At 35.6% G+C, this 22,659-nt stretch overlaps 1 protein-coding gene across 4 annotated transcripts in view; it reads left to right on the plus strand.

The window, feature by feature from the left end:
* The window catches only part of BABAM2 (BRISC and BRCA1 A complex member 2), a 316,065-nt gene that overhangs the window by 37,604 nt on the left and 255,802 nt on the right, over positions 1–22,659 (plus strand). For all 4 annotated transcript variants that reach the window (XM_081156557.1, XM_081156556.1, XM_081156555.1 and 1 more), the window contains one exon: positions 13,043–13,119. In XM_081156557.1, the coding sequence (XP_081012683.1) occupies positions 13,043–13,119 (77 nt within the window). The remainder of the gene's footprint in view (positions 1–13,042; positions 13,120–22,659) is intronic.

Genomic DNA, 22,659 nt, shown 5'->3' on the forward strand with positions numbered 1-22,659 from the left:
TTAATAAAAAAATTCCAGTCTGTCACCAAGTGATACTTTTGTAAAATACAATAAAAATGAATTACTAGAAAAATAAAATTAAAAACGTGAAATACAAAGCTGAGCTTTTAAATATTGGATTCATAAGACTTAAATCTACTCCTATAAATTGCTATAAAAGTTTCTAAGTTCTTACTCTCAATTTCTGTGCTTATCTCATTATGGATTAATAATAGTTTATATTCCAGCAGGGGTCTCTGGACCCCACTTTGAGTAGCACTGTTCTAGAAAGGTTTTTGGATTCTAACAGTCCAGGAGTTGACCTTTTTAGAATTCTAACTCAGAGTTTAGACAACAGTACATTAGTAATAAGTAATTCCTAACTACACTTTGGATAATCTGAGATACTCTTTAAAAAAAAAAAGTAGAATACATATGATAGATGGTTATAAGAATGAGACTTCTCTCAAAATTATGAAAAATTTTAGTTGGTCAGTAAAAACTCAGAGAGTATCATTATTTTGTTTATGTAGTCTGCGTTTATATCAAGGAATCATGACTTTTATTTATTTATATTTTTATTTCAGTTACAGTTGACATTCAATATTGTATTAGTTTTAGGTATGCAGCATAGTGGTTAGACATTTATATAACTTGCAAGGTGATGCCCCCATAAGTTTAGTACCCGTTTGACACCATACACATTTATTACAATGTTATTGACTCTGTTTCCTGTGCTTTACTTAGGATGCATGGCTTTGGAGTGAAGAGAAATGTTTACAGTAGTCTTTTTTTTGTAAACACTTTTTTTTTATTCTTGCACATTTTAAAGATCAAACATTTTTTGCTATTTGCTTGTTAAAGTTATAAATGGATAACCACAACTTAGAAAATATAATTGTAACTGGTAAAGATTTTTAATACTGTACAAGGCATATTAAAGCAATTTTTATTACATTGTTTTTGTTAAAATATTATCATTTGCCATTTCAAGTTTGGTTTATGTAGTTCATGGTAGAACTTGTATCTTTTTAAAAACTTAAAGAACTGGCGTTGGCTTTAGAAGTCCTATTATTGTATAATGTTGTGTTAATTTAGTCTAGAATTACAGAATTTTAGGATGGGAGTTCTGATGGCCACTAGAATTCATGAACCCCTTCTTATGCTTCCTTGCCAAATGACTGTCCAGTCTGTGCCAAAGCATCTCTTGAGGGGCACTAATAATGTAAGAAAGCGCTTTCCTATGCTGACCCGAAACCTTTTTTATGTTACTTCTACTCCTTGGTACTGTATAAGACAAGCTTAATCAGTCCTCCATGAGACAACACTTCAAATAAATTAAGATAGCTAAAGTGTAATACGTAGAATGAATGAAGTGTTCAAGGAATGGTTTTGATCAGTGTGGGGTAGAGTACTGTTATCTTCATTTTTCTGGAAGCCACATTCCCTGAGGTTATATTGGACAGAGCTTTATGTTGCAAACAATTGGTAGGTTGTGACCCATTGGTGTGTTAAGAAATTATTTTAGTGGGTCTCAATTCCATTCTTTTCTGTACCCTCCCTTTGTACTGTTCATGTTAACTCAAACTTATTTATTTTTTTAAAGAAGGCATATATTGAGCACCTAGTAAGTGTGAGACATTGTGGAGATACCAACATAAATAAAGTACATATCATGAAATCCAAAAAAGAAAGGAGATCAAAGCTCTGCTAGCTCATTCCCTTGAGAATCTGAGTTCCATGCCAAGATAAATACTCTCCATTCCTCCCCTGTAAAGAACAGGAATTGAGATTGGGGTTTAGGTACATAGTACAGTTGACCCTTGAAGAACGCAGGGATTAGGGTCACCAAATCCCCCACCCCGTCCTGCGTAGTCAAAAATCCACGTATAACTTTTGAATCCCTCAAAACTTAACTACTAACAGCCTACTGTTGACTAGAAGCCTTATCGATACCATAAATAGTTGATTAACACATATTTTGTATGTTATATGTATTATATACCATATCTTACACTAAAGTAAGCTAGAGAAAAGAAAATGTTATTAAGAAAATCATAAGGAAGAGAAAATACATTTACACTATTGATTGAAAAAAATCCACACAGTTCAAACCCATGCTGTTCAAGGGTCAGCTGTATACAAATGATATAAAATATAAAGTCCCAGAATTCAGAGGCTAGAGAATGCATCCATTTAGTACATGTTTTAGGTCAAGGAATGAAAATGGTGGCCAGAAAAGGTTACAGGAATATTTTCATTGAACAAATTAAGTGTTTAGTATAAAAATTACTTTTATAAAATTATGTCGCACATTAAATGTATAGAAATAGTTGGCCTTGTCCCTGGGGATTTCTTATATTATTTATTAATGTAAGAATTACCAGCATTCCCACACTCAGAATAGGAATCAGTCCAGGACAGTTACATAATTTGCTTTGCCTTTGACATGACCTTGGAGTGTGCTTGTCCTCTCCACTTGCTCACCTGCACTGTTTATGCACTAGTCATCAGGTGCTTCCTGTGGTTCAGCAGGTATGCTGCTGGGCACTAAGGGATTCAAAGTTGAATGAGCTCTATTTTATTATAGTGCTTTCAGTCTAGCAGAGTATCAGTCTCCTTGGGTTTGCCCCTATTTAAGGACAATTGCAGGTAAATATTTTTCGTTCTCCAAGTCTGACAAGATCCAACTCATTCTTAGAGACCAGTCATATTCCAGTGACCCTTCCTTGATCACTCCAGCTAAAAGTGATTTCTCTGCTCTCTCAACTTCTATTGTGTTTATTTTCTTTAACCACTAATTTGGCAATTAATCATGCTAATTGCTTTGTGACTTGTATCTATTGTTGTTTTGTATTGTTATTTAAATGGTGCCTTGTTTGACTTTCAAAGTTTGATTTTTGTCTTCTGATTACAGTTCCAGTTTCCTGAGAATGGACTCCTTTCTTTAACTCATACCAGCAATCTCTAAACTTTTTTTGATTATGCACCTCAAGTAATTTGCTTATGAACCTCCAATACATGCATATTATATTTACTTAATCATAAAAATATATTTACATACGTAAAATATAAGTAAAAAAGAATGATATAAGATGAAATAAGCAATACCGTAAAAGTAATATTACTTATGGTATTTTTACCTGTTGTATCTAAAAAAGAAATTTTTAAAAATACGTAGATACTAATGGAAGAAGTACAACGTTGGGTGCAAACGCTATGCCATAAGACTAGTTTTCAACACACCCAATGTAAGATTTCCCTGTACTTGCATTGTTGGTATTATTTTCTAGCCACAGATTCTTTGTAAGAATCAGTTTAAGCCACTTGTCCATTTCTTAAGGGCTTTAGTATAGTTAAAACTAGGCAGTGGATTCCTTACATCCATGTAGCAGATCACAGTGTGCTGAAGGCAACTGAATAATTTAGAGAACCACCATCAACTCCTCATAGAAAGGAACATGTGAACTTGCATATGCAGGTGGCTGTATTGATCGACTGGCATTAGAAAATCCATCTTAAATTACTGTGATTATTACTAAGGCGAGACAGTACATATTTAAAGCAGAGATTCTCAAACTTGAGTGAATCAGAGTCACCTGGAGGGCTTGTTAAAACACACATAGCTTAAATCATATTCTTACATCTTAATAAATATCAAAATGTGAACATCTCTGTCTTATCACTACCTAGATTAAGAAATCAAATGCTGGCCATGCCCCAGGGGCCTGCTATGTGTCTTCTCCTAGTCACCATTCCCTTCTTTCCCCATAGATGACCACTGTTCTCACTTTCCTGCTTCTCTATAAATTTTTATCAGTAAAGAAACACTATAGTTTTTTCTGGCTTTGAACTTTAAACAAATGGAATCATGCAGTATTTATTCTTTCGTTCATTAATATGTTTTTTGGCATTCACTTGTGTTGTTGAATATGAGTGTAGTTTATTCCATTGCTATATATTTCACTTTATGCTTGTGTCCCAATTTATTTCCCTCTCCTGTAGCTGATGGACATTTGGGAATCCAGTTTGAAATTACATTTTATTTGCTCAGTTTGGGGCTACAAAGAATGCTGCTGTTATTAACATTTTAAGAATCTGCCTTTTAGGTTCCAGAGCAACTTCATCTATGTTCATGTATTTACTTTTCTTTATTTTCTTCTTAAAAATAGTTTTCTACATAGATACCTTATACATTTTTTTGTGTGACATTTATTTTTATGGATTTGATCATTTGATGTTATATTCAGTGGCATCTTTCTAGAAGTTTTTATTTTTTAAGTGATTATTGATGGTATACAGATATACATACACATATACTATTGATTTTTGTGTATGTTCTTTGGCAACTTTGCTAAGCATATTTCTAGTAATGCATATGAAATTTTAAAAACTCCTACGTGCAGTCATATTATCTGCAAAAAAAAAAAAAAAAGTTTTATTTCTTCCTTTTCAATTTTTATGCCCTTATTTCCCCATGCTATTCTAATTGCTAGGACCTCCATTACAATGTTGAATAAAAGTGATAAGAACTCAACTGATGGTTGTTGGCATCAATTCAACGCCAACATGAACCCCCAATTTGGGGTGAGGTAAAGAAGGAAACTTTATTAAGTGCAAAGAACTCAATTGTGATCCCCCGTGGTTGTGAGGGCAGCCCTGGGCTAGGCCCCTCAGGCTAGACAGCTCTGCTCCGCTCCTCGCTGGTCTGCCTTGCATTGCACTGGTCTGCTCCACTTCGCTCCCCCAGCACATCTTTGGTGTTTCATCTCAGCGAGGAAACCTAGTCTCCAGCCCTGGGTGGAAAGGGGAAGTGTGCTCCCAGAGCCAGAGCTGAACTGGCTTATAGAGACAGAACGGCCCTCTCCCTGGTCTCTGATTGGTCTGTCCTCATGCAAATGAGGACTACAAATCCTTGCAGTGTGATTCACTGAAAGGGCACTACCTTGATTGGTCAGAGTGGAGCTCCTCTGATTGGTTGGTGAAATTGTTGGGGGGGGGATATAGCTGTGCAGCTCTTATTGGATGGGGAAAGCTTTAGTTCTATTGGTTGAAATTGGATTTCAGGAACTCCTTTATAAAGGCTGGCTCAGGTGGCAGAAACACAGTGCAGGCAGGCAGGTCAGTGCAGACTTCTGTGCAAAGTGCAGTTTGCAAGAGAGGCCCCTGTATAGAAATGGCTGCTAGGCTCTGTTTTTTAATAATTGACCCAGTTAGCCATCAGGAGCCCTTCTTAGTAGGTATCTTCTTTCTCAGAGTCCACAGTATCCGTGTCTCATTTTTTGTCTCAAAGGGAACATTTTAACATTTTGTTGTAGTTTTTTTTTGTAGATGTCCTTTATCATATTAAAAAGTTTCTTTTTTCTCCTCATTTGCAAAGAGTTTTTAAAATCATGAATGGATGTGTAATTTTATCACTTATCTTGTACTTATTGAGATAATTCTATTAATTTTCTCTTTTATTCTGTCAACAGAGTGAATAAAATGTACATATTAGAAAAGAAAGCTTAAACATTAATGACCTAAGTATCTAAAAAAAATTAAAAGATTCCCCCTCTTAGTTATCTGTTAAAAATAGTATTTGAGCCATATGATACTTAATCTAAACCACATTTTTGTTATACTCCCTACTCTTAAAATAGATTGGAAATCTATCATCTATAAATGGAGATATAGCATAGAAACTGGGAATAACAGTTGATGCCACATGAACTGGCAAACACATTTAAAAAATATTTTATTTTTATAATTTTGAAAACATTCGAGGCTGAGTCACTTATTTTGGTAATGGCATTTTAAAATCTTATGCTAAGAATCGATCTATCACTTTCTAGTAGGGCCTAGAAATAGATTTCAGGCTTTAGAGATTAGAGGATATATTTGGTGTATCAGGAACATCATGTGCCATCAAGCAGATAGTTCCATTCTGGAGAACAATATAAAAATCTCCCTTAGTGCAGTTTCGTTGCACATGTTATGGATTATTTAGATAGCTATTACGATAGCCTGTAACACTCTTCTAGCTTCTTGACTGCTGCCTTTCAGTGTAGAAACTTTGATAATTTTGAAACTGACTTAGTCTGAGTGGAATCATTGATGATAGATTTAATTCAGAGAAAATAAATTTTGTAAAATGAAAGTGTGAACACCAGCTAACAATAATTCACTCTAATTTGTGACTAAGTAGTTATTTAACAGGCAGTTATTGGTCTTTGAGCTTATTTTATTTCACAGTCACCTGCTATTTTAGGTTGCCAACGCTGAAGACTTCCTTCTCAGCTAACGTTGAATATTGTTAAGCACAAACGTCATTATCAAGAAAACAGGAAGCTGTGTAGGAGAACATGCCAAATGGTAAATTAATAGTCTAGGGAAAGGAAACTGACGTAGACTCAGGGAAGAAACCTGGGCTCATCTACTTTGTTCTTTTTCAATGGCTTGAAGAATAAATATGGTTTAAATTATTATTTTTTCCAGAAAATACATCAGATAATAGGTTTAGCATTAAATTAGAAAGCATATATTTTGCTTATATTTTGCATTGCCTTAGAAATGCTAATGTCTTAAAGGTTATATCTTTTTTTAGCTGTGTTAATCCAGGTTAATTCTTGGCTGTCACTAAAATATAAAGTGGAGTGAAATTGCCAACTTTTCTTCTTTATAGTGGGACTTTAATAAGAGTCAGATTTCAGTAATTAGGACCAAGTAATGATTTAAAGAGATTCAAACCCAAATTTACCTTCACTATTTATTTAAAGAGTTTATTTATTTAAAGAGTTTGCTAAGTAAATCAGTAGTGTCAACATTGTAGAGCCTATTTCAGGAAGTTATGAGAGCCTTGTTCCCTTTTTTGGATCATTGGTTTACTTGTATACAGTTCTTATACTTATGACTGATAAAATCATTTTCTTTTCATTAAAACACATGTGGTAGAACATCCTTTTTGGCAGTGTTTTATCAGCTTTTACTTTTCATTATTATAGGTACTTAATAAAATAGCATTTGTTGAAAAAAAATTATAATTCACATTTTTCACTAGGTTTCCCCTTTAATTATTGAGTGATGATTTAGTGTGGTGGTTAAGAAAATGGGCCCTGGAGCCAGACATCCTGGGTTTGGATTCCAACTTTGTCACTTACTAGCACATAGCTTCTGTGTGCCTCAGTTTCCTCATCTGTTAAATGGAGGTAATAATAGCACTTATCTCTGAAGGTTGCTGTGGACTTAAAATAATTTAACTTAACTAAAGAGCTTAGAATAGTGCCTGCCACATATTAATGCCCAACAAATATTAGCTGTTGTTGTTATTTATTGTGAAAATAGAGTAATTTTAGCCTGGCCAGGCATGTCTCAGCGGTTGAGCATCGACCTAGGATCCAGGCGATCGGTGTTCGATTCCCGGTCAGGGCACATGCCCAGGTTGTGGGCTCGATCCCCAGTCGGGGTGTGCAGGAGGCAGCCAATCAGTGATTCTCATCATTGATGTTTCTCTCTCTCTCTCTCTCCCTCTCCTTTCCTCTCTCTGAAATCAATAAAGATATATTAAAAAAAAAAAAAAGGAGTAATTTTAAGTAATGACTTTAATTTGGGGTCACATGTATAGCTCTTCAAAGGGACAACCTTTCACAAATAATCATACCTTTACCTTTCTCAGAGGTGAGGATGAGAGTGTCTTCCCAGTTGCAGTTAAATCATCAGTTCTTGGCACAAGAAGAACACAACCCTTATCCCCATTCATGTTGTTGGAGTATCCACATCCTGGACACCAGTGCTGGATGCTGGAGATTTAAGATGATTAGAGGTGTCCAGGTTGGGGAGACTGAGATGTGACCAGAGCGTCCTGGAAGTAATTTCCTGTCCCAGTGCTCTCACTGAGTACCCGTGAGACCCCCTGGGCTTCACTGTCATCATCTGTAAAATGATTCTTTTTCAGTTTGGTTTATGATTATAAATATATGCTAAAATTTCATCAGTGCTGGGTGCTTAGTACTGTGCTAAATGCTGTACTAAGACATTTTTAAAAAGTATAAAACAGTTCTTGGCACCAAGAATATTATGATCTGGTTGGGAAAACAGACCACAATTACAAGGTAATAATATTGGCAGTCACATGATTAGATGTAAAATAAGAAACCAAATGGATGAAAGTATGTGAGGTTATGATGTTTAGCATTTTAATATATAATGGTTAGCTGTGTTTTTTGAGGCTAAACTACCAATCAAGAATTTCCATTTGATAATTCCCACTTGGATGATCTGTAGAATGTGATAGTTTAGATCGCCTGCTCTCCCACTTTAAAATAGTGCATTCCCAGTATATTGAGGCAATTAGAATTTAGTGAAAGATAAAATGTTTAGAGTTTTTCATCCAAAACCTTTTTTATTATAATTCCAAGATATGTTTTTTGTTCTTGTCATTGCTGTATTCCCAGCACCTAGCACAGTGCATGACATATAGTAAGCACTCAGGAAGTACAGTTGAGGGACAAATTTGAAATTACATTTTAATTATCAGTAATTTTTAGTTATTTAAAATTACTTGATTATTAAAATGTTACTCAATTTGTAATACTGGCTTTTTAAACCATAGATCTAGCTATATGTTAGGACAGGTTGCTGTGATACAAATAAAATTTTAATGAAGCCGGTAGCTTTTTATTTGGTAGCTTTTTTGTAGTTGTATAAGGAAATGACTTTTTAGATGAATGAACTTTCCTACTCTATTAGTTATTTGTTACTGACATCTGACTGCAACTTCATGGGAGACTTTACACCAGAACTGCCCAGCCAAGCCATTCCCAAAATTCTAATACAGAGAAGCTGGGAGACACAATAATGTTAGAACTGTGGAGTTTTTTTAAATCAATCCTTACCCCAGGATATGTTTTCAGAGAGAGAGAGAGAGAGAAAGAGATCGATCCATCGGCTGCTTCTCATACACACCCCAACTGGGAATCAGACTGCAATCTTTTGGTGTACAGGCTGATGCTCCAGCCAACTGAGCAGAACTGTGAAGTTTTTGGTATCACAATATAAGGACTTGCAGATACTTTCCTTGAAGACTCTTTTTCAGTAAATCAATTACCTGCATTCTTTCCTTCTGAAAAGCAGTGAAACTCTTTAGGAGAAAGAGATAAATCAAGCAGTCATAGCCAAGTTTTCTTAGTCAAATATAAAAAGGATGTATTTTCTGTTTATGTACAGAGGCATATACATGCACACATAATCTTTAAGTGCAACCATACTATTCAATCTTTTAAAACCCATTTTATTTTATTTTTTAATTTTATGTTATTTTATTTATTGATTTCAGAGAGGGGCAAGGAGAGAGAGAGAGAGAAACATCAATGATAAGAGAATCATTGATCGGCTGCCTCCTGCACACCCCCTACTAGGGATCAAGTCCGACACTGGGGCATGTGCCCTGACTGGGAATTGAACTGTGACCTCCTGGTTCATAGGTTGATGCTCAACCACTGAACCACATTGTCCGAACCCATGCCCTTTTTTGATTAGCAGAAAAACTAATACCCTCCTTGAGTGTGATTTGAAATTTCACAGTAAATTAAATAACATGACCAAAAACAACTTTATACAGAGATAATTAAAGAAGGGGAAACATTTTAGTTTAATTTTAAAAGAACCTTTAGGTAACATGACATTGGCTTGTTTCCCATAAATCTACTTATCCCAGGTGATAAGGAAGCTAGAGCTTAACAGATATTTTCAATCATTTGCTCAGTCGAGTGCTCTGTAGGAGAGAGACCTGCTTATTAGCCTTTCCAAATTTGTAATTCTTCTCAGCAAGACCCTGTAGTTAACAGGAGATTAGCTATTTTAACTTGGTTATGCTCTTTGGGGAGTATCACCTCCATCCCCATCCCTACTCCGAGTGATCTTACCAACAACATATAGTACTCTCTCTAATGTAAGGTTTGGTAAATTTTGGCTAGCCCACGCATTAATCTGATTGTTTCCATAAAAGATTTGGTAATCATCTCAAATTTTACCCCAGCTGTTTTCAACTGGTGTGCCCCAAGAAACATACTGGTGTGCTGCAAGAATTTTTAAAACATTCAATACCTGACTGTTCAGTCAGGGGCACTGACCTCTTTTCCCTTAGATTGTCAAATAAAAAAATGACAACAGCCAACACAACAATAGCCATCCAGCTGAATCAAAATTATACCTATTTTTTTTGTCAGATCGGCAAAAAATATCTTTTTGGTGTGCTGCAGAATTTTAGTAATTAATTTATGTATGCCATGAGCTGAAAAAGGTTGAAATCACTGCTTTACATTCCTGATTTCCCTTCTTCCTAAACTTACCCCTCTCCTAGTCATTGTATTGAGTAAATCTATTTGTCTCCATCGACACTGCTGCTCCCCTAGTCTAAGTATCCATCATCTTTCCTGAAATGGACTCCTATCTGGTCTCCCCATTTCCATTTATAGTCCCTTTTCCCATAGAGTAGACAGAGTGATCCTTTCAGAGCACAGAATTAGGTAGTACTTAGTCTCTCTTCTTCTTAAAACCCTTCCTTGAGCTTGGAATAAAGCCTGAATTATTTGCCACTACCTACAAGGCCCTGCAGTTATGTCCCTTGCTTACCTCTTGTCCTAATCATTTGCTGTTCTCTCCCTCATTCACTCTGCTCTAGCTGCATTGCCCAGACAGATCAAGATTTCTTCCCCCAAATATATTGGACTTGATTCTGCCTTCACGCCTTTGTATCAGCTGTTTCCTCTGCCTGGAATGTTCTTCCCCATAACATGGTTGGCCCCTCTGTTACTCAGGTTTTGGATTTCACCTCCTCCTGAGGTTTCCCCCAATCATCCAGTATAATGTAGCTCCTGTTTTATTGCAGTGCCCTGTTTTAGTTTCTTCATAACATTTAGCAATCTTAAACCATCTTTATAAATTTGTCTCATGTATTGTTTTTCTCTTCTGTTGCCAAAATTTGTGCCATGAGACTGTAGATTTTGCTGTCTTATCCATCCTGTATTCCTGACAGAACAACGCTCAGTAAACCTTACCGAAGTGAAAAACTCAGTGAATGGGTGACTCAGGGAGAAATGTACCTTTCCACACCCTGAGGTGGCTGGAGCCAGCCTTCCAGATAGTAAGGAGGGAAGGTGAAGGAACACAGCACGAAAACGCTTTCCCAGTCCTGGTTAAAGCCTAAGTAAATAATATAAAATGTGGCCCAACAGTGACAGCAACAGTTCAGAAACTAATTTCACTTTGAGAAAGGATGACTTTTTCAAACAAACTACAATCAGATTAATCCTGAGGATTTCCTGTACTGTTAATAACTTCAGAGATAGATAATTGATCTTCAAGCCCAAAAAGACACTTGATTATGAATTTAAAAAAAAAAATATTTTGAAGTGTTGTTGGCTGAATATAAGAAAAATTCTTAGTGTTTCTTGTAGGGTCATTTCTGTTACTAGATTATACTTTATATTTTGTAATGCTGTAATTTATGTGTTTCCCATAAGTGTATTCAAATAACTACTGTGCTATGGGCTAGACAAGATTATACTATAAAGGAAATATTTTACTTAATAAAATGTGCCCTGCAGAATTTTTTATATTTAAAGGTAAACAGAAATGTATTCTTAAAGCCTGTGAAAAATTAAACTATGTTAGTATGCAATTATTAGTGCAACTTTGTTGTTGTTTATAAACTGGTATTTTTGTTGGCCTGTAAAGATAAAGAGGAACAACCAACCTAGTGATTTATCTTAAATACATCTGAGTTAATGTTTCTGTCTGGTTCTCTCTTCTTTCACATTCAAATAGTTTTGGAAAAAAGTAACAGTAAATCTAATCTGAGGTCTTAGTTAGATTTTTTTAGAGCCAGCATTTCTCAAATTTATTTTCAAATGACAGTTGCCCTTTAGAGAAGCCTTATTCCAACGATGCTTCCATTCCCTACACTACTTTCGTAGCTTTTTCAGAAATGTTTCAAAGCAAGTTTTGGAATTATGAAAGAAAATTAGCTACCTGGCCAGGCATGCCTCAGCGGTTGAGCATCGCCCTAGGATCCAGGAGATCGCGGTTTGATTCCTGGGCAGGGCACATACCCGGGTTGCGGGCTCGATCTCCAGTGGGGAGTGTGCAGGAGGCAGCCGATCAATGACTCTCTCATCATTGATGTTTTGACTCTCTCTCCCTCTCCCTTCCTCTCTCTGAAATCAATAAAGATATATTTAAGAAAATAAAATAAAGATAAATTAAAAAAAGAAAAAAATTAACCTTCTTGCTTTGTTATAAATTAAAAACCTCACTTTTTAAAAACAATGAAGACATATAACTTCCTGAAACTTCATATTAATATTTTATTGATCTATGAAGCCAGTACTGCTGTTATACAGTCGAAGTTATGACTTGTAAGATCATGAAAGATATCTCATAAAGTAAATGTTTATAAAGAACAAAGAACATTGTAAAACTTTGTGAAGTAATAGAGTAAAAAAATACCAAGCTGTTGAGACCTGGGTGACTAACTGAGCGCCCTTTTAAATTTGCGTTTTATGAACACTGAGCGCAGAACTCTGCTCTCTGGCAGATGTAAGCTGTGGGGTGCCAAATCCAGAGGAAGTGCTTGACCTTCAGGGAAAGAGAGAGAACCATCCGGTACCAGAAAAAGGCCAAAACTGGGCTCTTTTTAGTACTAACTGAGTGAAACCTAAGAGTTTATATTTAAAATATGACCATAAAGTTACTCTCGTTTTATAATTCTTGGCATCAAAGACTGCAGACTTCTTTTGGATGATATGCCTATTTTCAAAGAGGGATATATTCCTTTGAGAGAAATAGTTGAAGCAGTGTTGGTGTTTGTTGTTAGAAGGCATGTAAGTTTCATTGTAAGATAAATGAATTATTTGTTTTAGGGCAAGTCTTACTGTCTTGGCCTCCAGACCACTATGGGCTTTTATTTCATTCTGTAAGCCAGGGTTTTAAATCTTTTTATTTATAAAGATCACTTTTTATTTACTTTGTTAAATATCTTAAATATATATGGTTAAAAAAAATCTTTCTTTTTCTTTTTTAAAAGCTGCACGTCACTGACTCCTGGACCCAACTGTGACCGATTTAAACTACATATACCATATGCTGGAGAGACCTTAAAATGTAAGTCAATGATGACTGTTTTACTGAAAATATAGATTATAGAAATCATTTTAGGGTTTAGTTCTTCTGGGGATGATCCATATATTTAAATAATATGCTTATGCATCTGTTTCTTGACTTACCAATTTTAGGTATTATTATCTTTTAACTTCCTGCTCTGATACATGAGGCTTCAGCCTATTTTTACTGTACACTTTATCTCTCTCTTCTCTTCCTCTTTAATATAATTATATCACCACTATTGGTTCCTGTGTTGATTACCCTGTAGCTTTAAAACATTTTTTTAAGGATCATTGTAAGCATTGTGTTGTACAGTTAAATGAACAGCCCGTAAAAATCATAGTAAGTACCTGGCACTGAGTTAGCACTCTTATTACTTAAGCACAGTCTTTCTGCTGTGATAATGAACACTTAGTATACTTTTATTTTGTTTCCCATTAACCATAGTGTTTTTTGGCTCCCCACTTTTTTTTTTTAATCCTCACCAGAGGATATTTTTTCCATTACTTTTTCAGAGAGAGTAGAAAGGAGAGAGAGAGAAACATTGATGTGAAAGAGACACATCTGTTGGTTGCTTCTCTGTGGAGTTTTTATCAATCTCCCTCTTCTTAGCCCCATGTCACATTCTCTGCCTCTCCTTACACCAGATGACTGCAAGTTTTTATGGATCTACCAGGACAGATGGCTTCCTCCTCATCAGTAGCCTCTTCCTTACATTATTGCAGTCAGAACTTTCTCTGCCCTGTCTCATCAAGTACTACTCTTCCATCTGCATTTTGCCTTCTAGGAATTTGTTGAAATGCCTCATCTACCGATTGCTACTCTCCTCTTCCTTTTCACTCTTCCATTATTTAGGATTTTTATCTTACTGTTTCTTCACTATCATTTAATGGGAGGGTGGGTCTTGCATTCATAATAGTATACAACTTTATCTAAAGTTTCTCATTAAATCCCATTGAAAAGTTATGGTGTCTGGCTTAAATTATAATCAAACTATTTGGAGTTTATGGTAATTTTATTTCATAGCTTTGAACTCAATGAAGTTTGAGATGGAGACTGTTTTGTTATTAAATTATATCTTCAGTTCCTGGGACAGTAAAGATATTCAATTAAGTGTTGAAGAAATGAAATGAATTCATGTATAAATTAGTGAATTGTAGTGTTCAGATTTTTGTTGGTTTAAGTATAGTGTTACAGAGAATGTGACATTCTGTTAGTTGTATCTGTCTTTTGCCAACAGAAATTCAGTTTTTTGAATTATTTATTACATAAGGAACTTGTAATTGGAACATTGCTCTTAATAGTGCAGAAAACAGAAAGGACATACAGTACTTTGCAGATTTGGAGTCTGTATCAATTTTGTCTTTATATATTCTACTCTACTTTCTCAAAGCAGGTTAGTGAAAATAGCATGTAATGAAATTTTATATGTTAGAATATTTTATATATTAGAAAACAGTTTTCTATAAATGTTTATCTGTGAATAAAGGAAAATTTGTGCAGTTAATGATAGTGAGGATATATTTCTGCCCATGAATTCATAAATTGATTCCTACAAGAATTACATTCAAAATGAAATAATTGAAATAAAAAGGACCAGAAGATTGCAGTACATTAGGAATGATGTTACTGTTTTCTCAGCTCTTTTAATGTAAAGAGACAACTCTTCAGTGTTGGGACAGTGAAAGCGTTTCCAATTTGTGTAAGAGTCTTATGGAAAATATCAAAGGCTATCTGAATTTAAGAGAAGTCCTTGAATTTCATGATTGTAGAAGAGACAACTGGTACTTAAAGGGCATTGGAAAAGTGAATCTTCAATGACCAAGGTTTAATTGAAATAAAATACATGTTAAGATCTAGGATGGTGCCACTAAAAGGAGTGAAAATTTATCAGTTATAGCAAAATTCACAGAGGAAGATTAATGCGCTTCATATGCATATTTGTAAAAATAGCCACCCTAGTCATGATCTGCAGCACTTAATTCTTTTTTTTTTTTTTTTAACAGCACTTATTTCTTGAAGAAATTGTGTTTGTGTTTTTGTGTACCTTATTTAAATAGGGCAGAGAATAGGCTGTTTTGCTCATATTTTATTTCCAATCTCTGTGTATTGCCTGGCATTTAGAGGGACTCAGTAAGTGTGGAATGAATGAACCATGTTCATTCTTCGGATCTGGCAATGATGAGGTTTGACGAGGAAGTGACAGAACTCTGAAGTATACTCAATTTTACAAGTTCGTTGAATAACACTATTTAACTATAAAGAGAGATTATTGAAATACTCTAAGTTATATCACGCAAGTCTGTGGCCAGTAAAGCAACATTGGTTTCAAATTTGGAATTATCTTTTTTTTAAACTATTCTTCATACTAACAATTTATTTTAATCAGAGACTGTTTGGCTATAAGAAACCCTTTGGAACAAACATAAATTAAAGAGGTTTTTTGTTTGTTTTTCTTTATGAGAAATTAAGTGAATTCCATGGTGTCCGAGGGGCAATTTTACCCACTCCTCATGGGTACTGGAATCACGGACTCCAGAACGATGGCCGACACCATAGTTGCCAGCCAGCGTCGGTGCCCGTGTCCGTGTCTTTCTCCTGCACCATATTTTGTTGTCACTATATTCACCTTATGCTTTTCTCCCCAGATTTCTTTGTTTCTCTTCACGTAGAGTAGAAATCGCTTCCGGAGTCTCTTAAGTGGTGTCTCAGTTCAAGGCCCCCAGAGATCACCTGTGGTCTTGGAATCTAAATTCCCGGGAGAGAGGGTCTGATTAGCAGCTTGAGCTGGTATCCACTCGTGATCCAGCCATTTGACCAAGAGTTCTGGGTCGGGTATTCTCAGCCTGGTTGCCAGAGACCAGTTTAGCACAAGGTCGACATGGACTTGGGCCGGTACCCAGAGAGACATCTGTTACACTGTCTCAGGAATTCTTCCTGAAGAGCTTCCAAATGAAACTAGACCCTTTCCACTTTATCTTTAACAATAGAAGCAGTACCATTGTTTGTCATCTGAGAGGTGCGATGAGTATTTCAGTCATTTGTGACAGAGTGAAGAACTCATGCCGAAAAGTTATCTCCAAAGATTTTGAAGTTGACTGTTACAGAGGAAAAGCCTTCTTTCAGAGGAAAAACTGAAAAGAAAAAAAAAAGATTATGATGTGGGTAATACATTCTCTCCCATGTTTTCGGAGGAACCGTGTAAAATTACTGTTTCTGAGGTTTTGATAATACATCACTCAATTTAAATTTGTATATTTTGGGGAATGATTACAACAAAATGAAACCAGTCTTTGAACTGCTATTTAAATGGAATGTACCGTTTAATTAAACAGTGGTCAAACATATACAAAGATTTTTATAGACGGGTTGCAAATCGTGTTCTAGAACAAGTGCTTTACTTATTCTTGAAATCAGTTTCATTTTGATTCTCTCTCAAGTGGTTTGGTTGCTGTGTGTGCCTGCAGCCAAACAGAGTCTCCAAGATCACCTGCAAGGAGTTAACCATTTTTACTATGACTGGTAGCAGCTGAGCTGAGTAAAAAGTTAGACACTTTGTCAACAGGCTTAGTATTTTGCATCATGCTGAGAGGCATTCTAATTTTCCTTTATAGCATAGTTCATTTTACTTTATTTTTATCTTTTCAAAAGGATTCATTTATTTAAAGATTATTACCTAGCATTCAAGGTATTTTTAGAAGCTAATTAGGGAGGCAGGTCACCTTTGATTTAGTGAATGTTCTAAAAAATGCTCATTGAAAGGCAAGTAAGAAGTGCTAATTTTGTAGATTAGACATTATCTTTCCCTTAAATTTTTGAGGATTCCTTTGTTCTGGTATTTCGGAATATTTTATTTTCTTGGAATTCATGGAATGTTTGAAAAAAAATTTAAGAACATCAATTCATATTAATTTATATTTGTAAAGTCAGCTTAGTTATAGCTAAATATAAAAATAAATAAATAAATAAATAAATAATTTTGGCTTTGATATTGATTATAGTTTATTAAAATATGGCTGATAAATTGCTAAACTAACTTACTGAGCATTTATTTTATAAAGAGTTAGATTTATTTATATACATTATCTCCTTTAATCACACAGTAATTCTGAGATACAGATTTACAGCCCACTTTTTAACATTAACTTTATGGAAGTATAATTTACATATAATAAAATGTACCTATTTTAGTGTACAGTTACATAAATTTTGGCCATTGTAAACACCTATATTAATTACTATACCACAGTCAAAATATATAACATTTTCATCCCCCAAAGATACAGAATGTTTCCTTCCCTCCATAAGTCAGTCCTCTGCCATCATCTCCCTACTCCCCGAGCTTTTATTCTCTCTGAAATTATAAAATAGTTTTTTCTGTTTTAGAATTTCATATAAGCTGAGGACATTGATTTGAGATCTTTCTTCTTTTCTAATATTGGTATTTAATGCTTTAAATTTCTCACTACTGCTTTAGCTGTATCCCACTGGTCTGGATATGTTCTATTTTCATTTGAATTCATTATATATATTTAATTTTCCTTTTGATTTCTTTTTTGACCCACTGGTTATTTGGAAATGTGTCATTTAGTTTCCAGAATTTTCTGAATTTTTAATTATCTTTCTTTTATTGATTTTGAATTTAATTTCCATTATGATCTGAGAATATGCTTTGTATAACTTACATCCTTTTACATGTATTGAGACTTGTTTTATGGCTTAGGATATGGACTATTTTAATAAATGTATAGTATCTTGTGAGGGTACAATGTTGATGCCAACAAATGCCTACATTTCTATTAATTATCTTTGTATTTCAGGGTGATGCCCCTGCCTTTTTCAAGATTATGGCACTGGCAGTAGTGCCTTCAGATCAGAAAAGAGGGACTCATAATTTTTCAGAGGAGGTAAAGCAGAGATTTAAAAATTCTAGTCTGATTTAAAGAACGAAGGGTACTTAGGACACTAGGTTCTCAATGGAAGTGTATGGAGGGCCCAGATGCATTTGTTTGCTTTGAACCAGTCCCTTTTTTTATTATTTTGGCCTGTAAGAACATTGACTTGCCCTCATCTCTAGGATGTTTCAGCAGAAGATGGTGTACAACCTTTTGGAACATTTGATGGCAATTCCACATGACACAGGCACTCCACACACTTCAGGTTGTTGCATGGCAGGCTTTACGTGGCACTACCTGGTAATTGATCTCCAGTGATTTTCACTTGCTCATTAGTCTGCTTTAGGGGAAATAATTGAGATTTCGTATTCCATTCTCCCAAAAGATACGAACCATGTCTTAATTTCTAGTATATGACAGCATTCATATTAACTTGTATATATTGATTCTTAATAAATTTATCTTTTTATATGTATTTATTTATGTGGTAGATATGAATCTTTGTTTCTACTGAAATTAAAAAGTGAGACTTCTGTCTGCTATAACCAGCCTACTAATTCTTCATAGAACAGTTCTTTTAATACTGTTCCCAGGCTGCTATCAAACCTCTAATTTATTGACATCCTTCTTCACGTTTCCGGAGCCAGGCAAGATAATCATCTTTCGATTCTTCAGCCAGTTCTTTATTAGCATATAAAAAAGAAAACCAGCAGTGGCTTTGTCCTTCACATTTCCCTTTTGATTCCGTTCACACTATTATCATTAGTACCAACCCCACCGAAAAAATAAACCCTTGTTTTTATTCTGCCATTGGATACAGGGCTAGGTTGTAAAAGGAAGGGAACAAAATGTTTTTAGTAGGATTATCTTTAGTGATAGGGAATTAGAGCCATTAAAAAAAATAAACAGCTCAACCCCAAACACAGCAAAATAGAAAAGGAAATGTTTCAGGGAGTTTTGTTGATACAGGATTTGACATGAAGACCAGATACATCGAACTCCTGGAGGGAGTGAAGGGACAAGAGAAGAGAGAAATGAATGGAATAGAGTTAGCTTGAAGACTAAGAAAAGTATTTTTAAAAAAAGTTCTTAGGCACTCTCAGTAAAAATTGTTTTCCCTTTTCTTGGGCCTTAGAAATTAGGATCTTTTCATATTATTGTCATAATATATGGTAACCCTGTTTGATAGTGGTGCTGGAAGCCCAAGAGGATGTGGTTGCATTCAGTGTCTAAAAAAGTTACAACTCATATCTAGTTTTTTCTTTGTACTTATGCCGAAACCTCTCCATCTGGAGAAGTGCCAATTTGCCACTAAATTTAAATAAATCAGAACATTTCTCATCAATAGGGGTGGCAAATTTAGCCCCTCTTTAGAGCACTGAGCAATTTATGACCATATGTTAAATACCATAAAACAGCTTTAAAGACTTGGTCCCTGGCCATTGCCAGATTGCGCCGTAGGAGTACAGCAGCGCTGTGAGGGACTGGGAATGCTTCCTCCGGCCCTTGGAGGCCTCCGTAACGCACTGATGTCACAGCCAAAGAGGCCTGTTTTCAAACATTCCCTTTATAAAGGTGAAATACTAAAAGATTCCATTTTGGCATTTGGGTGCAAAGAAGGCAGACTTCTTTTTGATTCTTAAGGGTCAAAATTAGTATGGGAAGTGCTGTGTGGGAGGAGTAACTTGGCAGCAGCAAGTCCAGAAGGCAAGTCTAGGAATAGGTAGAGATACCCTGCTCATTCTCTGTCTTGGAGCGTGAACTGGACTTCTCTAAGGCATAAGCAAGCCAAATACCACATTTCTTAACTGTTTTTCTTTTGCCAACTTTTATGGAATGAATATGAATGTTAAAAACAATTTTTAAAATTTCATCCCATTGGACTGCCAATAATAATGATTTCTTCCAGAAGTCTGACTCATTATTTGGTGAGCTCCAAATATTAGTTTTTCTTCTTACCATCATCACAGCCTGTGAGTCATTTATGGCCTTCGGTGGGCTCATGGGTGAAGGGGTGTGCCAGCAAACATGTGACTTTTGGTTAAGTAATGCTGTAGGGCCCTGGGTGGACTTTTAACACGTGAGGAAACCACTGTTTTAGGCAGGGTGTTATTAAATAGGAATAGTTACCAGATTTTTGTACAGGATTTTCCTGACCGTCCTCTCTGAAGGATAACTCTTCCTACAAAGGAGAATGATGAAATTTGGCTGTCAAAGGTCCAGGATTCCTAGCCTTCTTGAATGTGTAATACCAGCCTGAGGGCTGATTTCCTGTCAGTTCCTGTGTGGTTTGCAGTACATCCTCTTTGCAACAGATCAGTATTTTAGGTCATCTATCACAACTGCTGTCCTGTAAATTCTTGGCAATTTGATCTCGGTTTGCAGAAGGCAGCTGGTGTACTTCTCCAGGACGTGCAGCTGGGGAGCTCCGGCCTCCCTCTTCCTAAGGCCAGGAAGTACGCTATTGTTATTCATCGACGTGTTCTTCCTTTGAAAGAACAAAAATCTTCAAACTTTGGCAAATTCAAAAAGTGCTCGGTAGTAATTTGAAATTACCCTTTCTATTTTGTTCATCTAGGGCAAAAACTTAAGTGATCTTCGACATCATTTGAAATCTTGCCTGTTTTTTCCATAATACGTATATGTGCACTAGTGGAAGGCCCTTTTTCCCCTCACTGCAAATGAAGTCATGCTTAAGTTGTCAATCACATCAAGGTATTTTGTTTTGTGCTTTGATTTTCAAGAATAGTGTAATTACTTAGGCCATGTTATTGCCCAGTTATTTTTTTTCTCAGTTTCTTTCCTTAACAGTGGGATTTTTCTATTCCTGTTCCAGCATCCATTAAAACTATTCAATGGGGAGATAGAGACATCTGTAATATTTTGAACAATAAAAATATTGAGCCAGGCGTGGCTTAGTGGTTGAGCATCGACCTAGGATCCGGGTGATCGGGGTTCGATTCCTGGTCAGAGCACATGCCCGGGTTGCGGGCTCGATCCCCAGTCTGGGGCCTGCAGGAGGCAGCCGATCAATGACTCTCTCATCATTGATGTTTCTATCTTTCTCTCTCCCTCTCCTTTGCTCTCTCTGAAATCAATAAAGATATATTAAAAAAACAACAAAAAACACAACCAAAAAAGCCCAACAACAACAACAAAAAAAACAACTATTCACTTTGGATATCACTTGAATATTTGCATTGGATTTTCAAACTCAGTGGAACGCAGAGGTATTTAAAGCATATCTCTTCACTATTTAATGTTAGGATAAATGCACTGTTTGAGTTCCAATTTATCATGCCATGATGGGTGAACTCTGTTGTGGAATTTAGAACAGTGAGCAACGTTCCTCCTGTCTTATGACTCAGAAACTCATTTCGGCAACTTGACTTTATTTATGTAGAATAGGAATTATCTTTAGCCCAGTTCATCTAAGAGAAGAACCCATTTCTAAAGAGACTACAAACTCATGCATGAGTTATATTAAATAGTAATCTCTTAAAAATTGAATTATTTTGGTGACATTGGTTAATAACATTACATAGGTTTCAGGGGGTACAATTCTATAATATATATCTGTATACATCATCTGTATATTGTATTGTGTGTTCACCACCACAAGCCATGTCTTCTATCAACATTTATCCCCACTTTACCCTCTTCACCTTCCCCCACCCCCCTTTTCCTCTGGTAATCACCAGGCTGTTGTCTGTGGGTTTTTGTGTTGTTGTTTTTTCTTAATCCCTTCACTTTTTTCACCCAGTGACCTTCTCCCCCTTCCCTCTGACAGCTGTCAGTTTTAAATAGTATTCTTAACAATCCATCATGGCACAGATAATTTCTACTTCTGATTCTTCTTTCCATCTTTATAAAAACTCCATCTTCTGTAAGGTCCAACAACATCATTAGTGTAGCTCTTGGTTTCTTTTGAGTTCTGGTTCTTAAGATGAATGAAGGGGAAGGAAAGATAAATTGTGTTGCTTTACAGAAAGAAGTGAACTTTCTGCAGGTGGATTGTAAGTCAGATGTATGGACGTCATAGAAATAGCTCAAATCCTGATAACGCACTAAGGGTGGCATGAAGGAAGAAATTTTGGGTTTAGGACATGGGAGAATTGGATCTCCAGATATTTATATCAAGTCAAATCCTTAGTTCCTGAAATAATATATTGTTAAACTCTAGGGGTAGGAACCTCTGTGATCTTTAAGGTCTATATGACTCACATAGCAGCTGATCAAGAAATGTTTGTTTATTAAATGAGTGAAACCAGGGCACTAAAAGAGTATGTCTTATGTGGAAAGTCTTACTGGAAGAATAGGACTAACTAATTTTACTTTGTAAATAACAACTGTTAATGGGTTGATCAGTCTTTTAGAATGATTAGTATGGTTCATTGGGGAGAAAACAATAGATTGAATTTATCCCAAGAGTAGTAGGGCCTTTGATTCTGTCCTTGGGATGGATCTGATGAGCAGATCATGACATGATCAGTTAGACATAAAATGTGTTGCTTGACAGTATGCCTAGAGTCTGTCATGATTAAAGAATGAATGCTGCTTAATGTTGAAATAAGACAATTTGGTCATTTTAATATAGAGCTAATTGCAAAACTGTTCCTTCTCCAGTTAATTTTTTTTATTGTTC

This window comes from Miniopterus schreibersii (assembly GCF_964146895.1).
Source record: "Miniopterus schreibersii genome assembly, chromosome: 13".
NCBI classification, from domain to species: domain Eukaryota; kingdom Metazoa; phylum Chordata; class Mammalia; order Chiroptera; family Miniopteridae; genus Miniopterus; species Miniopterus schreibersii.